The sequence below is a fragment of the Heterocephalus glaber genome, unplaced genomic scaffold (genome assembly GCF_053883595.1).
Source record: "Heterocephalus glaber isolate CG9 unplaced genomic scaffold, H.glaber_assembly_v1.0 deba00001543, whole genome shotgun sequence".
NCBI classification, from domain to species: Eukaryota; Metazoa; Chordata; class Mammalia; order Rodentia; family Bathyergidae; genus Heterocephalus; species Heterocephalus glaber.
Window position 1 is genome coordinate 5,172,937 of NW_028258336.1, and position 13,177 is coordinate 5,186,113.

The window sequence follows — 13,177 nt, forward strand, 5'->3', positions numbered from 1 at the left end:
TCAGCTCCTCATGGTAAATGTAATTATGTATTGCAAACATATACCAATAAATAAAATTGAAATTTCTAAGGATATGTGCATTCATTGAATCATACAGAAGACATTTACATGAAAATATTAGAGTTGAATTTTTTTGTCTTCAAGATTTGTCTTAAGAAGATTCTAAAGCAGAAGTAGCACTGCTGTTAGATTTAGCACTTAATACTATTGTGGCATTGATAATGTAGGTGACAGAAATACTAAATGTTTTCCCTTCTCATTCTCAAATTTAGTCACAGTAAGAGTTATATAAATTCTGATTTCTTTTAAATTTTGTTGAATTTAGATTCCCTTACTTTCAGCTGAATGTAAGATAAATAGGTCTAGATTTTAAATTTGCTTTTATAAAATCAAGAAATAAATTATTTGCTGAAAGTATCTAGAAATGTACCTTCATTCGGGCATATTTTTATGAATATATGAAATATTTAGAGTTAATCTTCATAATTAAGCTTAGGAGAAATAGATATTATTGACAGTAACAGCTCATAAAATTGTTGGGACAAATATAGTATTTTATTAGTTTTAGGATATTTCTTTTCCTTTGATTCTTTATTTGAAATGAATTTTCATGTGATACTCTGAAAGATGATAAAAAGAGCGTAATTCAACTACTGAATGGCTGTGTGCTAGATGGCAGAAGAGAATGAATGACATCTTTAGGAAATGTTATACTTTGATATTTAGCAGCTTTTAGCCCTATGTGTATGAAATTTATAAAATATTTTGAAATGAAATTAGTAACATATTTTCTAAGTTTACTTTTATTTTTAGTAGAACACATGACATAATTTTCAGATCAAGTTATAGCAGTCCATTTAGGATGGTCCTTCAGATTATACTGTCTTTTTAAAGGTGCTATATTTACTAATGGGTGTGACATAGATGTGTATTTAGTTTACAGACCCAGATCTATAAAGTAATATCAATCACGGACATGACTAATCAGCTGTGTTTCTCTAAGAAATATGTATCTATAAAATTATTTCTTTTAATTTATGTGTAATTAAAATCATTAGTAGGTAGTTTAGGAATGAATCCAGACATATTTAATAGGGAATTATCAGCAAGGAGTTGCCTGGGATATGACTGGAATTTAAGTTCTTAGAATGTTACTCCACCCATGTGTGCTTTAATGTTTCAATTCTGATATATATTTCAGGAGGGCTGACACTTTCCCTTGTATTATCTTTACTTTGAGCAACAAATTAGTGAGTAAAAATATCTTTTTATAAACACAAATTTATCTGTTTCTAAATTATAGTACTTTCCTATTTCTTGGATATGGCATCAAATATATGCTATTATTTTTTTACACATATAATTTTAAACAATAATAAGATTACTATCAATAAAAATCTGTACTACTCTTCTGTATTTCTTTGAAAATCACATACCAACAGTCAAGTGCTCATACTTAAATACAGTCAATAGTAAGTAGGTCAAATTTTGACTTTTCATAGCCTGAACCATCCCAATTTTTCCGAACAGTGGCAATATTTGTAGGGCCAGGAGAGACTTGCCTGTTTTATCTTAGACTATACTCATCGAATTATCAGATATATCATATCATAACAGATGTTTGATCCGTAGTTCATAATCAAAACTTTTGACCAAGGTTCCACAAAATACACCTGAGGTAATGAATAAATAAACATATGTGTCTTTCTGCTAGTTTCCTCTCTTTTGAAAACTGAGATACCTGCTCAATTTCTTCCTACACTTGAAAAGTTCAGACTTTTTTATTTTAATAAGAAAAAAATAATTTTAAGGGTTAGTATAATATAAATAAAAATATTGGGTTTTTGTTCTACATATACCTATTTTCAGCAGTTCTTTAGTCCAGCCATTAAATCAATCACCAAAAATAAAAAAATTTAAAAGTCACTCTTTATTAAACATTTACAATATATTTGACAATCTTCTAGTTAAATGAATCATTAAATTACATTTTGAACATGCATCGCTCTTTTAGATTACTAAAGTCAGTCATTCTTTTTTCATTTCTTCAAGTGATTCATCCTGAAATTATAAAGGTTAACATGGCTCTCTAAAGTATCTATTGGTGGGGGTTAGTCTCAGTCCATTTGTACTTACTATTCTGTTGTTTACAATAGAAAACGTTGTACTGAAGCTATTTTTAGGTCTGTACAAAAAGGATAGGCGATTTTATTGGTAATAGAAGGGGAGATAAATAGAAATATTCAGAAACCAAATGAAAATATACCCTGCTAGATTAGTTCCCAGAGAATATGGTTTATCTTTAATACATATCATTTGCCTAAGAATAAGTAGTAACTAATTAAACATCTTATTAATATACTTTCTATCCAGATTATTATTTTCAATTTGTAATTTGCAATTTTTAAGTGAAGAGAAAAAGCTGTCTGTAACAATCAAAATAAGTATAAAGTGGCACTGTAAAATTAGAGCCTCAAATCCTAAACCCAAGAACTATGAAATTAATAGTGCATTGTTGCTAAGTGCTAAATTACCTCTTGAATAAAGTTTAGTTTGTCACATGAAAAACATTAATAAATAAATCCATTATTTTCACACTTTCTATAAACACCAATGATTTATATAATCAACATTACAAAAGCTTCGAAGCACATTTAAAAAATGTCTAAGTAATTATTATTTACATTTATGATTGTTCAACTGTCGTAAGGTATGACAATTCCTAAAACGGAAAGAAAAAATAGCAAAGAAAGCAGAAAACAATGAATCCAATGACCCAGTTAACTGAATAAATGTAGATGATCACCATATCCATGTCAAACCACCATCCACGGCTATCATCCTCAAAGTGCAGATAATCCATCCTATGTGCACCATGTGGGAACTGCCTTCTTGTAACTGGAGCTGCACGTCTGTGGAAACCTAGAAAATAAATAAGCAAATTATTTTAAAGCTCACTAGATTCCGCTAAGTGCTCAGAAAGGAAGCTGCATTATGAACACAGTGCCATGATTTCATTGAGCGCTATGTTGTGTTCCTGGCATTTTTTTTCCATGATAAAGTTCCCTGGTAACATTTCTGACACATAATATTTTGTGAAATGCTATTTTCTTTTCTTTGTATATATACATGCTAATTACTTAATAGTTTGAGTACAAACTTCAATGCCAATTGTTTTGTTGGTTGATCAATTTATAATATTTAAGGTATCTGAAAAACAAAATTCAACTTTCTAAGAGTAAAAATCTGAATCTTTTGATTTTTACTTTTCCATTGCCTACTTTAAGTATTTCTGTATTTATTAGTGTAAGGGAATAAGGACAGCAATTTCAACTGAACAGAACTTCTGGCTCTGGTGATAAAGGTACTGTGAAGTTACAGCTTGAAGCAAATTCTATTTCATCCATTTAAACAATTGAGTAATGTTAAATTTCTGCCCTTGATCAGGCTGCTTATTTCGACAAGGTTGCATTAATCTGAGTAGCAGTATGTTATTAAAAGTCAAACTGAATCAAGGACAACCCTTTCTGTAGTAAAATGGGAAGGTGATAAATGGCTGGTTAGCATTAATTTCTTTTAATTTTTTAACTGAAAAGGAAAGGAATGATAATGAGTTTTGGAACTTCTAAAACTTAAATTTCATGGTATGAATGCAATTTCTAAATCAAAGTCAGACTAAAAATCACCTCACAGATATTATTTGGTAAACATCAGGTTAATTATGACTTTAGAAAAATTGTCAGAATATTTATCGTTGTGATTGATTGCAGGTGCCATTTATAAAACGTTAATGAAAATTCTGAATTCATTAGGCACTTAGGAGGATTCACTGGACAGTTAGGAGGATTAATACATGTAAAGTACATGCCTGGTCCATAGTAAAGGTTCAATAAATGTTAGATTCTTAAGTACTAATGTTAATAGTAGTTATGAGGAAGAAGCTGCCTTTCCCTGCCAGTGCTCGTTCCTATTTGTTTTTTTCTGAAAAAATCAGTAAGCTTACTGTTCTTTGTTCAAACAAATGGCTTTGTAACTGTTTCAAGTATGAGCCAATTTTTTCTAAGTCAGTTGCTAACTTCAAATAGGTTGTCAGAATATCATACTGAAGCTTCAGAATTTATTAAACATTATGGAGAGAATACACAATATACTTTAGTGGACAGTGATTTAAAGATATTTTAAGACATGGTACTTTGTTTTAAATTCTTACTCTACAACAATTTGTAATCTTTGTTATTATCTTCATGGAAGACAGGTTGAATTTATTTTATGGTAATCAAATTAATTTAAATTTAAGTTAAACTTAACTTTTCCCCAATAAGATAAATAGTAAGGAGGATTTTGTTGGGTAGGGTTGAGCTTCTGAGGGCCAAAAACCTGTAATGTCTATGATTTGTGCTCTAGAAACCAAATCTTGTCTCCACTTAAAATGTATGGCCTAGGTGGAGATAGTATACTGAAAACTATTATGCTAACAGTCAATGTCTTTATGAAATGTGATAAAAAATATGGTAAATGCTGCTGTCTGTCGAGTGCCATCCAACATACAATGTATCCTCATCCACCTTATTCATCAGATCTTGGACCATGCAACTTCTGGCTCCTCCGCAAAGTCAAAGTGACCATGATAGGTAAATGCTGTAAATTGATTCAGGACATCAGGTAGCCATGACAATGCAATTAAAGACATTCATAATAAAAGAGGACTAAAACTACTTCAGAAAAGTCACAAGAAAAACAGGATAAGTGTGTTCAAAGCAAGGGGATTAACAGGAAATATGTCTTTTACTGTAATAATTTTTTTAAAAAATTTAAACATTCACAGTATTCTTTTGATCACAACTCATATTTTAACTATGCATTTTAAAGTAAAGAACACATAAGGACACATGCCTTATAAATTTTTGCCATATATTCTAGTGAGAAAATAAAGTATACTGCAGTGGAAATTATACTATTCAAGAAGTGTAAAGATTCTGATTCTTGTGCCAATATTCTACATACTAATTGTTAAGTGAAAATATTTTCTCTGTATCAAGATGTTCACATGGTTTTCTTCTTTGATATGATATATTGAAGATTTTCCTAATGTTGAATAACTTTTCAAAATACAGTGAAAAGTTTTTCTATGTTTTATTCCTTCATACTTAACATAAATTCCATAGAAACATACTGGCTTTTATACACTGATAGACTAAACTCATTAATGTTTTACATAGCATTTTAATGTTGAAAGGGAAATTAGCCTATAATACTGTTTATGCTATTTTGCTCATTTGTATATTGTAATTTTATTGGATTCATAAAACATGTTGGCTGTTAGGTGATAATTCTCCATGGATCTCTCTGCACACCTTGCAAGTAGAAGTACTAGCTGCCTTTGTTCTAGAGTATCTTTTCAAAGATATTTCTACAGCCAAAAGTCTCATATACACTTTTAAGTCTCTGAAAGAATTTCCATAGAAATAGAATTTTTGAAGGTCTCATAAATGTAGCCTATAAAACTATTTGGACCTGAAGTCATTTTAGGTTAGAGGTGATTTTTAATACCAGTCCATTTCTTTAATAGTTGTTGGGGTCTATTCATATCTTCTAGTTTTTGAGTCACTTTTGGTAATCTTTATACATTATTAACCTATGTACTCAAGTTTCCAAATGAGCTGAACTAAGTTTTGCCTAGGTGTGGTACACTTAGGGCTTTTCAAATATATTTGAGGCTATTCTCTCTTGAGTATCTGGTTTATTCATACTTTTATGCCCCCTGGGTGTTAGACATGTCTATGAAACTTGACCAGTGAAAACGACTGTCCAATAAACATAATGTGTCTTGTTTCTGGGTGGGGAAATTTATCAGTTTAAGATGTTTTAAGGGTTTCTTTCTCTGCCACAACAACCAGCAATGTACCAGACAGATGGTGGTCTGTCATCTGGGCTCCCAAAATTTAGAGTGATGTGGAGTGGAGCACTTAGCAGCTCAGAGGAGATTATTTCAGTGTTAATCTAAATTTGGAGTAAAAATAGTAAAATAGCCTATAAAACTAAGAAATGCAGTAAAAATGGAAGTTCAATCTGTTTATTTTTCATGGAAAATAAAAGCTCTTGGATAAATTAATTGTAGTGAAATAAAAGAGCAAGAAAGATCTGTAGAGAAAATCTCCAAGTTGCTATCAGGTTTAGCTGGAATATAAAGAACTATTAGCATTCTAGAATCCAAAAGTTACTTTTGTTTCTTCTTAAATCATTTTGTAAAAAGAATTTTACCTTAGTACAATTTCTCTCATATCTTAGAAAACAAGGCTATTTTTTCTAAAACATATGGTTCAAATTTATCTCCATAATCACAGACCATACGCTGGGCTCTATTATTTCAAAGCTTATTTCAGAGACAGACTGTCAACATTTATCTTATTTGACTTTGCAATATAGGAAGTTTGTATTGTGCTTGCAGTGGATACTCAGTATATTTGCTGGATAGATGGATTAGTGCCTGCATATAAAAATAGGCTTGAGAGAATAGAATAATTAGCATTTTTTGGAGAATGTCCCAAATCAAACCTTTCAAATATGTTTTCAGAGGAAATGAATATTATCATTAATGTATTTGAAATAAATCTTGCAGTTCTCATGAGACAAATATTCTTTACCACCTAATTCGGGAAGCCCTGAAACCAGCATTAAAAAGTAGACATACTCTCTTATTCATGTGTGATGGGACACATAAAGGTTAAAGCCGTGCTTTGGTGCTCTGTACTCTTCATATTACATAAGATTTTGTTGTGTCAAAATTGATTGATATAAGTAGGTCTTAGCAGAGGTGGAGTGATATATTTATAGTCACAAATAGTTATTGAGTCGCTAAGTTAATATACGTGAAAAGTTATTGCAAATAGATTTTAAATGTCATGTTCATCTTCTATATCTTTAGGCTCTCAAAGTCAAATATTTTAACCCTGCAAAATTAATCTTTTATATAAAAATTATAATGTGTAACTGATTATTTATAAAACTAGAGTCAAGCCAAATTACAAAAATTTTAAATGTTTTGATTCAAAGTAAATTTTATTATATATTTGTGTATATATATGTGAATATATATAAATATATATGTATCTTGCCATTTTAACCATACAATCATTCAATAACATTAAGTCCACCCACAAAGCTGTACAACCATCACTACTACATATTTCTAAAAATTTTTTCATTACACCAAACAGAATGATAACCATCAAGCAATAACTCCCCATTTCCATTTTTTCTCAGATCCTCGTAATCTCTAATCTACTGTGTCTATGCATTTGCCTATTCTGGATTCTCAAATAAATGGGATCATAGAATATTTGTCCCTTTATATCTGGCTTGTTTATCTTATTATAATGTTTACAAGTTTGTCCATATATATATACATTTTTTTGGTACCGGGGATCAAACTCGGGTCTTTGCGCTTGTGCAGCAGGTGATGAAACCATTGAGCTAAATCCCGGGTCTTGTCCATATTAATATAGAAGAACTATATTCATTTTTATGAATTTTATTCTTTATTATCCATTTTATGTATATATCACATTTTGATTATACATTCCACTGCTGATGGAAATGGGCTGTTTCTACCTTTTGGCTACTGTGAATAATGCTGTAATGAACACTGGCATACAAATAACCTGTTTGAGTTCATGTTTTAAGTTCCTTTGGGTATATATGTAAGAGGAAAACTATACAGTCATACAGTAATTCCATATTTGGGGTTTTGAGGAAACTTCAAACTGTTTTTGAGGAAACTTCAGTATGTACCATTTTACATTCCCACCAGCAAGGTATGTGTTTCAATTTCTTCTTGCCAACACTTGTTATTTTCCTATTATTATTCTCATATGTTTGAATATTCTTGTGGTTTTGATTTCCATTTCCCTAATGACAAATGATGTTGAGCATCTTTTCAAGTGCTTCTTGGACATTTGTATATCTTCTTTGAAGAAATGTTTATTCAAGTCCTTGACTCTTTTTAAATTGGTTTGCTTGCCTTCTTGTTATTGAGTTACAGAATTTTTGCATAAATTCTGAGTATTAACTTCTTATCAGGTATTTCATTTGCAAATATTTTCTCCAATTCTGTAGGTGCCATGTTGCCTTTATCATTTTGATAAATATGTTCTGCCACAAAATGTTATTTTGATGAAGCTAAATTTTCTTTTTTTTCTTTTTGTTGTTTATGCTTTTGGTGTCATAATTCAATTATGTATATACACTTAATGGACATATTAATTGTGCATATTTATTGTCTATTGTATGATCTTTCTTTTTAATTTTTGAGTAGTGTGATGTAAGGGATCAGTTCATTCTTTGCATGTATAAATTTAATTGTCCTAGCACTCCTTCTTGAAGTAAATTTAATTATATATCTCTATTTGTAATAGTATATCAATTTGTAATTATGTATCTCTGATTGTAAATCTCTTGTATAAATCTAATTGTCCTAGCACTCCTTTCTGCATTGAATGGACTTAGCACCATGTCAAAAATCAGTTAGCCAGAGATATATGGTTTATTACTCAACATTCTATTCCACTGATCTATATGACTAACCTTATGCCACAACCACACTGTTTTGATTACTACTGTCATTAGCTTTGACATTATGGATATAGTAGTTCTATTTTAAGGTTTTTTGTTTAATTATTCAGGGCCCGTTCAAATTCTATATGAATTTGAGAATCAGTCTTTCCATTTCTTCAAATACAGCTCCTGAAATTTTGATGGGGATTTTATTGAATCGGCAGCTAGTTTTTGGTAGTATTTATGTCTTAATAATATTAATCTAATCCATCAACATATAGTCTTTCTGTTTATTTGGATTGTTTTTAATTTCTTTCAGCAATGATTTATACTTTTCAGTGTACAAGCTTTTCACATCCATGGTTAAAATTACTCCTCAATAATTTATTCTTTTTAGATGCTATTGTAAATGGAATTATTTTCTTAATCTTTTTTAGTTTTTTTCTTTTTCTTTTTTTCCTAGTACCAGGAATTGACTCAGGACCTTGCGCTTGCCAGGCAGGTGTGGAGCCATTGAGCTACATCACCAGTCCTACTTTGTTAATCTTTTTGGATTGCTTACAACTGGTGCATAGAAATGAAACTGACTTTTGTATGTTGAGATTGTATTCTGTAATATTGCTAAATTTGTTTATTACTCTGTTACCTTTCAAAAATTATTTGGAATTTTCTGTATACTGGGTAATGTCATCTATAAACATAGATTGTTTTATTTATTCTCACATTCAGAGTTTTTGTTTTTCTTATCTAATTGCTCTTACTAGAACTCCTAGCATGATGCTGAATAGCAGTGGTGAAAGTGGGCATTCATGTCTTACTCCTAATTTTAGACTTTTTTTACCACTGAGTGTGTTGTTAGCTGTGAGAGCTTTTTCTTTCTTAATGCCTGATGTGATACAGAGGAAATTCTCCCTTTATTTCTAATTTTATAAGTGTTTATCTTTTTTTATCATGGAAGGGTGCTAGATTTTGTCAGATGTTTTCCTGTATCAACTGAAATGTTATTCTTTCCCTGCATTTCATTGATGTGGTACTTTTGCTGAATCTTAAAAAGTTTTGTTATATTTTTGTTTTCATTCAGCTTCAAGTGATTTTCTGATTTCCCCTGTTTTGACCCAACTGGTTGTTGAAGACTGTATTATTTATTTTCAACACATTTGTGAGAATTTCCATCTGTACATGGTTAGAGAAGATATTTTGTATTATTTCAATCTTTTAAAAATATATAAATGTGTTTAATTTTTACAACTTTAAGTGCCAAAAATAAACATGGATTTACATGTTTTATTTGTCCTTATATTTTGAGTATTATAATATATGGTACTAGATTATATTGATATTATATTTACATTTCTGCATATGAATTCTAGGTTCATATTAGTCTAATTGGCTAAAATTAGGTGAAACGTAATTTATTTTTATTTACTCTTGCTTTCAGAGTAAACACATAGCAAACTTCAGAAGGCCATTTTTGTATTGCAAAGGTATGCAAAAAGCAATTATGAAGTTATTTATTGAAGTTAATTTTGAATGAATGGTTGCTTTCTAAGATTTAGAAAACTATCGCTATTTTTTGTTTATTGGCTTTACTATCAAATTTAGATTTTAATGTAATCATTTTATAATAAAAATTGAGTATCTTCTCCTATGCAGCATAATTTAATGTTTTTTCTTGACTAAGAAATATAATTTTTGATAGGAACGGGAAAAAAAGAATCAGCAAGATATAACATGTACAGGTACAAATTTCCTGTGATGGATGTTATCATTATATATCTAAAGTGCACCAGTAAAATAAAAAGTTAAAAAAAGAAATATAATTTTTAAACTTTTATTAACACAGAATAAAAAACAAAGTAGATATTACATATCTGTTGTAATTATATAAACATGTTAAAAACACTGGTAAACTTTTAACAGTAACCTTAGTTTAGAGATCTTAAATTTTAAATTTAACTTAATTTGTAACACATTACAAAAGTCTTATGAGGAAATACCTCAAAAAGCCTGAATTATTTTGTGAAAGAGTGTACTGGAACATTATAATTATCAAGACGTCTTCAAGATACAATGTCCTCCATTTTATAGATTGGAAATCAAGAAAGAACACCGTATGCTTTAAGAATTTAGTTGATTTGGACTAGGGATTTTGATCAGTGGCACCACCCTTGCCTCGCAAGCACAAGGTCCTGAATTTGATCCCCAGTATGGGAAAAACAAAGAAAAGGAAAAAGAAAAAAGAATTTAGTTGATGTGCCATGGGTCACATATAAATAAATGCTAAGTCAATTTATTTCTATATCTTTGATAGTACTATAAATTTAAGATGTTTCAAAGCTATGAGATAGTTCAATTATCTCAGTAGCAAATATTTCCAGCAAATTGCTTTTTTTTTTTTTGCCTTTTTCTTTTTCTTTTCTTTTTTTTTGGTACCAGGGATTGAACTCAGGACCTTGTGCTTGCGAGGCAGGTGGAGGCACCACTGAGCTAAATCCCCGGCCCTAAACAAATTGCTTTTTGAGAAGACACCTGTTTTTAAAAAATCACTGTCTTTATTTCCATAGATTATACAAGGTGTGATCAAAATATGGTGAATGCTTAAATAAAAATTTGAAAAATGTTATTACAATAAAGACATATTGCCATCAATTCTCCTGAAATATTCTCCCTTTCTTTGAACACATTCATTCCATCATTCTTGGCACTTTCTGAAGCAGTTCTGGAATGGAAGTACTCTTTTCTTTTTTCTTTTTTTTTTTTTTTTGTACCGAGGATCGAACTCCGGTCCTTCCGCTTGTGAACCAGGCGGCGAAACTGGAAGTACTCTTTTGTGAGTGTATTTTTATGGTTGCCTTGATGAACTGAATCAATTCAAATTGTTTATGACCATTTTTGTCAACTAAAACATAATGGTGTATCCTTATCAACTTTGTTCACTGTTTTCTGGTGGTCCCCCAAATCAAAATAACCCTGAAAGATAAATGTTTTGAATTAATCCAGGACACTGAGGCAGCACGGCTGCACAGCTAAAGATTCTTACAAAAGAGGACTCTCAGAACTGCTTCAGAAAAGTGGTAAGAATGATGAGATAAATGTTCTAAAGTGAGGAAGACCATTTTGAGAGGGTTAAGGCAATGTGTTTTTTAATGTAATAAAATGTTTAAAATTTTAATATCCACTACATTTGTTGACTACTTTGTATAAATGTATTCTCATTTAAAAATCCGGTTTTAGACATTTAAAGAAAGTACCACACTAATTAATGTTTTTGCCTGTTTGTAACCTCAGCTGTTTTCTAGGGATGATGTGCAGACTTTCAGAAATATATGTGGGCATTTTTGTTTGGTATAATAAATAGGATCTACATCTGGCCAGGTGTGCAAATGTACAGCAGTGTTGTTTTGGTCTCACAGCAGTATTGGGTAGAAATTGACCAATAAATAACCTTTGGAGACATTGCAGGGTATGTTCATTTGGCAATCTTTTAAAAACCAAATAAGGACTTACGAAAATGACTCATAGGTGATTAAAAATCATAACTAAAGTCTATTATTGGATGAATCTATTTTGTCAGATCATGGCTGAGATAAGGTGTTATTTAAGTAATAATATCATATAAAACAAAATATTTTTATAATTCTAAATATATTAGTGGAAATTGTTAGATAATTTGGTAAATAATTTATTAAATGAGTTATTATAACAGTAATTAATTATATAAATATATAGTTTTTAGGAATGAAAGGAATATATTTTCTAATTTTTTATTTATATAGAGAATTTATATTACCAGTTGTTAAATAGTTTGAATATCATCTCAATAGGAAATGCTATTCAGAAAAGTCAGGCCCCACTAATTTAAAAGAACTGAATTCATGAAAAAATATTGTTATCTAATTTAAAGAATATTTTTGAGAGTTTACAAAATGCACTATTGCTTCAGCTATATTTAAGTTTTTTAAAGCCCTGCTAGTGCTCCTAAAAAAATCAGTTCGTACTTCATAGAAGTCATATTATCAAAAAATCAGCTTAAAGCCCCATATATAACTACCAGTGTTTTGTATAATCTTTGTTTTAAAAAAAGTGACTTATTAACTTATTCTTTTAATATGTGTGAACTCCTAGGAAATAAAACATAAGAAATGTAGAGTAAATTTGAAAGCATAATTCCCATTTCAGAGTGAACTCAAAGTTTCAAGTAATTTAAATTCTCTTTTAAATGTTTTTCTGGGATATTTTATGAAATTATCCCATTGCCTTTTTTTTTCTTAGATTAGAAAAAAGTAACACAATCGCTTCTCGGCCTTTTGACTAAGATCAAGTGTAGAAAAAAGTAACACAAGATAAAGTAGTCCCTATGACATATATTTATGTTTGCTCTGTTTGCCTTTAGGATAAAGATATTTAAATGTAGGCTTGAAGAAAAAAATTAATGGGAGAGACAGTAAATATTTTCAGATTATAAAATACATAAATTATATATAATCTTGCATTTAATGAATCTACCTGTGAAGTATTTCAGCACATTAGAAATGCAGAAAATAAATTTTAACTGATCATAAAGTATACTAGTAGCACTACTGTATTTCCAAAATTGTGCTTTTTCACAAAAAATGTAGTATTT

The 13,177-nt window shown here is 30.0% G+C and overlaps 1 protein-coding gene across 10 annotated transcripts in view; it reads right to left on the reverse strand.

Moving 5' to 3' along the window:
- Positions 1-1,911: 1,911 nt before the first annotated feature.
- Rnf180 (ring finger protein 180) overlaps positions 1,912-13,177 on the reverse strand; it is a 198,874-nt gene continuing 187,608 nt past the window's right edge. For all 10 annotated transcript variants that reach the window (XM_087189570.1, XM_087189565.1, XM_087189567.1 and 7 more), the window contains one exon: positions 1,912-2,922. In XM_087189570.1, coding sequence (XP_087045696.1) covers positions 2,723-2,922 — 200 coding nt within the window. In that variant the 3' untranslated portion in view covers positions 1,912-2,722. The remainder of the gene's footprint in view (positions 2,923-13,177) is intronic.